The 4,483-nt window shown below is 50.5% G+C and overlaps 2 protein-coding genes across 2 annotated transcripts in view; one reads left to right on the top strand and one right to left on the bottom strand.

The window, feature by feature from the left end:
* The window catches only part of PTRH2 (peptidyl-tRNA hydrolase 2), a 2,545-nt gene extending 2,301 nt beyond the window's left edge, over positions 1–244 (bottom strand). The window contains exon 1 of the mRNA XM_019511134.1: positions 94–244. Within this exon, the coding sequence (XP_019366679.1) occupies positions 94–239 (146 nt within the window). The 5' untranslated portion in view covers positions 240–244. The remainder of the gene's footprint in view (positions 1–93) is intronic.
* VMP1 (vacuole membrane protein 1) overlaps positions 1–4,483 on the top strand; it is a 109,223-nt gene that overhangs the window by 344 nt on the left and 104,396 nt on the right. The window contains exon 2 of the mRNA XM_019511133.1: positions 3,473–3,598. The gene's annotated coding sequence lies outside the window, so the exon portion shown is untranslated. The remainder of the gene's footprint in view (positions 1–3,472; positions 3,599–4,483) is intronic.

The raw sequence follows: 4,483 nt of genomic DNA, 5'->3' as shown, positions 1-4,483 counted from the left end.
CCCCCCCCCCCCTCAGCCCCTGCCCCCCCCCCCGGGTCTGCATCGTGTTCGTCCCAAACAACCGCTGCCGAGCCCCAAGCACCCACCTCACACGGGGCCCTTGCTCTCACTCTTGTCTTTCTCCTCAGGGCTTCGACCGTCTCGGCTCTAACAGCCCAGATGATGCAACCCTGCACCTTGCGAGGTTGCAGCGCGGTAACGAGTCCTGTCAGGGTTTCTGAGCTGTCAGCCTCTTGCATCACAAAGTAAATGTCCCGTTTCTTCGGTGCATGGATTGGTCCCTTTGGGGAAATTCACGCGACTTGCCGTCTTTTTCCCCAACCCCCAGCCCACCACCAGCGTTACTGTGCTGCTTTGTTCGTTTGTTGTTGGGGTTTTTTTCTTTTGACGTGCCCCACGTTAATCATAGAAGTGACAATTATTGCTTCGTGTCGTTCATATAGGGAGGGAGAGTTTGGGAAACATCCCGGTAGGAAATGTTCCTCCTCAGGACCGCCTACAAATTTGGACTGAGCTTTACTTTCTAGCAGCTGAAGTTGGTTTTGTGCCTTGCCGGTGGGTGGGGCAGGAGGAAAGCATGAGTCTTGGGTGGGGAGAGGTGGCACGAAAGGCCAGCAGATTGAGCAGCCGGCATCTTCTCCCAAACAAAATTCCTCTCATTTCTGTGTTGAAATCCCACGCTGATGAGACTTTTCCCCGGCTATGTGATATACGGTGCATTTGAGTCCAGCATACATATTTTTAGTCGTGCCTGAAGTACTTTGCACGTCACATTTCTGTCTCATGGTTATGGCTGTGCCATGTATTGCTTAATAAATGGGGTGTTATAGATGGTGTTTTTTAAATGCATACTAGGCAACCCCCAGCGCCAGAGCATAGCACGTGAAGGCACGTTGTTTGGCGCGCGCACCTTGGGGTGGACAGCAGGGAAGGGGCAGGGGCTGTGCTGTTCCAGCACGAATCAGGCCCCCACCATCCACCCCTGGCAGGCCAGCATTTTGCAAGTCGAGGCTGCGGGTGTTTTGGGCACTCTGCCCAAAACCGTTGCCGATCCCTGTACTAGAGTTTGCGGGACAGTAGCAGCCTGCTGCTTCAAACGAACAAGTGCTCTTGGCTTTCTGGATTAACTTAGTTCTCCGCTTCAGCATAGATAAAATCTGTTGGGGGCAGTGGCATTTCATGGCTGTTTTAGATCTGGGGTCCATCGGTGCTGGACTGCAATAAGCCGGTAGCGATGTGGCTGTCTCGTACAAGGAAACGGTGAGAAACTGGTGGTTTAGGGATTGGTGTTGGTTCCCCAGAAATGGATTTTTTTAGTATTTCTTGTTGTAGAATATGCTTCAAAAGGTGCTGTCTCTCTCCTGGATGATCCCAAACCCACTCTTGCAACTCTGGTAGTGTGGGCAGGGCATTCCTGTCCAGTCACATACCTCCCTTGATTGTATAAGCAGGTGTTTGAGCTCCTCTTGGCCCCTGGGAGTTGAACAGAACAGGTGAAAGGACAAGCAAAACCTTGAGTGGCAGTGGGAAGGGTGTGGGGTACTGTGGCGAGGGTTTCCTACTGAGTCCAGTGTGGAGCCTTTTTTCTTTCTCCCTGTCTTCATGTGTGACCCCTGTGGGCACTTCTTCTGGAAGAAGTGACGCTCTCTCCAAGTCGTGGCCAGACAAATTTGGTGCCATTTCCTGCTTGGAAACCTTATAACAGCTCACTGCTCCACCAGGCAGTAGAGAGTTCAGAGGTGGCGAAGCTCAGGGCTGTGCTGTTACTCTCTCTTGGCCCAGGTCCACCTGATGTGCTTTCTTGGCATTCCTGTTGCTTCTACCTTGCAGCCTGCCTCTGTCGTATCAGAGGAGGCCAGCGATGGCAAGCCCGGCTGCTCCACTCTGGATTTTCCTGTGACAGCGTTGGTTGCTGTGGTGGGGGGGTGTGAATGGCCCTGCCGTACTGGGCAAGCTGTCTACGTGAGAAGTGAATGGTGATTCTTTGACATCAGGCCAGAGTAAAGCGAGGTACTTGTTTAAACATTGACAACTAGAGGATGATCTTAAAGCCTGTCCTGCCCCTCTGAATCTGTCCTCGTATCAGCCTTTCGGCACCCTTTGTTCTGGCAGAGGCCGTTATCTGAATCTGCTCTTGTTTTGTCTCTGTGGTAGTGCATAATTCTGACCCCATGTCCAGTTTGCCTTCCCAACTGCAGTCCGCCTTATGGCATGGGTTGGATGTTGTGCGTAATACTCATCACTTTGTCTCTGTGTGGTAGTGTCTGGGATACTATCTTAGCACCGTAGGGGGGGAACATGTCATATCGTGTTCTGGTTCAAAAGCTGCTTGGGTGCAACTTTTTTTTTTTTTTTTAATGGCTCTGACACATAATTGCCTCGAAGCAATGTGCTCCAGTCACCTCCTGAAAGCAGAGGGCTGATTTGGGAGCTCAGGAAGCCAAATGTTGTTTGACAGCTTAGGTGCAATGTTGTGGGAAGGTCTTTGAAGAGGGCATGCGCCAGCTGCTGTGTGAAGCTAGGAGCAGCTTCCTCTGTAGCAGGTTGATGGCCTTCTGAGAGGAGCCCTGTCACCCAGCCAGGTTTGCTCATCTTCCTGACCTGCCTCCCAGGATTAGGCCCATCGTCTCTTGTTGGTCTAGGGAGCGAGGAGCCTGACCTCTGGTTCGGTGTGGCAGCTTTTTTCTTCTGACTGTCTCAGAAGAGGACAGAGATTTTATGCACCAAGTAGCGTTGCTAGAGAGTCTGGAGAGCTGCAGTTTGGTTGCCTCTTCTTATCCGGTGTGCACAGAAAGGGCCGGTGTAGGTGCACATCTCTGCAGTAACAGAACCCTGATCCTGCAATGGGAGCTGCACCATTTGAGTCCATGGAGTGCTCCATTGGGTAGCTGGGGCTTCACGTGTAGGCACAAGAGTTTGGGCCGTCAGCACTTAACAACTTGGACAGAGAAATGCATGATGCCTTCTGGAGCAGGAGGGCTGGAAGCACTGTGGAGTTATTTTTCTTTCTGAAAGGCACTCCAAAGTCTTGTTGGGAAGATGAACGTTTCAGCTGGTTAGTTTTTTTTAGATGACTTTTTCTTTTCTAGCTCTGGCTAAAAATTGGAAGTAGGTCTGGTGCACAGGGGCATAACCCACTAAATGGAAACCTGTGGTCTGTAACTAAATGACTTGTCCTTTCCTATGTGGGATTAGTACATTTTTCTAACTAAAACAGTTTAGTGCTGGAATGCGTAGGCCTGCATCAAAGTAACCCATTATTGAGCAATTTGTGGAGATTTCCAATACCTCTAAGACATGTCCTAATTCTTTCTTTTAATTGAATGCTTCCCTGGAGTGTTCAGAGGACTCAAGCATCTCAGGTGGCTGCTTTTTATATTTTGTATGGCTTTGAGAAAAGTTATTAACCTTCAGGTCATGAACTGTATCGGTTTGATACCATGTGATGAGCAGGTAATATCTTCCTCTGCAGGGGGCAGAAGATCTGGGAGAAGAGCAGTCCTTTTGGTCCTGAATGCCTACAGAGCCGACGAGGTAGTTGACTCGATACACAGAAGAGGTGGAAAAGACCTGAACTGCCTGAACGAGAAGGCACGAGGTATGTAGTGCTCCATTTGTAGACTGTTTTGGGGTTTTTTTGTTCTTAAGTTTGTTCCCGCACAGATCATCTGTGGTGATCCAGCAGAGCATAGTGCACCGTCTACCTAGAAGTCTTATCCTTGATAAGAGCCTATACGTTGTCAGCTTACCCTTTAAACTTACCCCTGAATTAGAATCAACGTAGGCGTAATGCTGTAGGACCAGGCAAAAGACAGTTGGAAGCTACAAGTGCTATGGAGGAAGCAGCACTAGGATCAAGGCAGGGCTGAAATGCTTGGATGAAAGGGAAGGAATGACCCCCAGGTGGTTCATCGCTGCCACTCGGGCCTGCAGCATTGATTACGCTGAGTTGATATGATCTAGGCGGGGGTGTTGGAGAAGTGGTCTCGGACGTGATTTGGAGTCCAGTGTTGTTTGATAAGTAGCATGGGTGGAGCTCGTAGACTTAAATCTTGACTTGGCATAGAGCTCTCGGTGATCTGCATGCTACTTTATCCCTGGGCTAGGAAGTGATGTGTTTCATAGTTAGTAGGGTCGGAAGGGACCTGAGCAGATCATCGAGTCCGACCCCCTGCCATGGCAGGAAAGAGTACTGGGGTCAAACGACCCCAGCAAGGTGTACATCTAGCCTCCTCTTAAAGACCCCCAGGGTAGGAGCCAGCACCACTTCTCTTGGAAGTTGGTTCCAGATCCTAGCCGCCCTGACCGTGCAGTAGCGCCTCCTGGTATCTAGTCTGAATCTACCCTCTGCCAGCTTGTGACCGTTATTTCTAGTCACTCCTGGTAGTGCTCGGGGGAACAGGGACTCCCCCAATGCCTGCTGGTCCCCTCTGACTAGTTTGTAACAGGCCACTAGGTCCCCCCTCAGCCTTCTCTTGTGGAG

Source organism: Gavialis gangeticus, unplaced genomic scaffold (genome assembly GCF_001723915.1).
Source record: "Gavialis gangeticus isolate Ggan-Ray unplaced genomic scaffold, GavGan_comp1, whole genome shotgun sequence".
NCBI lineage: Eukaryota > Metazoa > Chordata > Crocodylia > Gavialidae > Gavialis > Gavialis gangeticus.
This window is presented reverse-complemented; position numbering and strand designations above follow the sequence as displayed.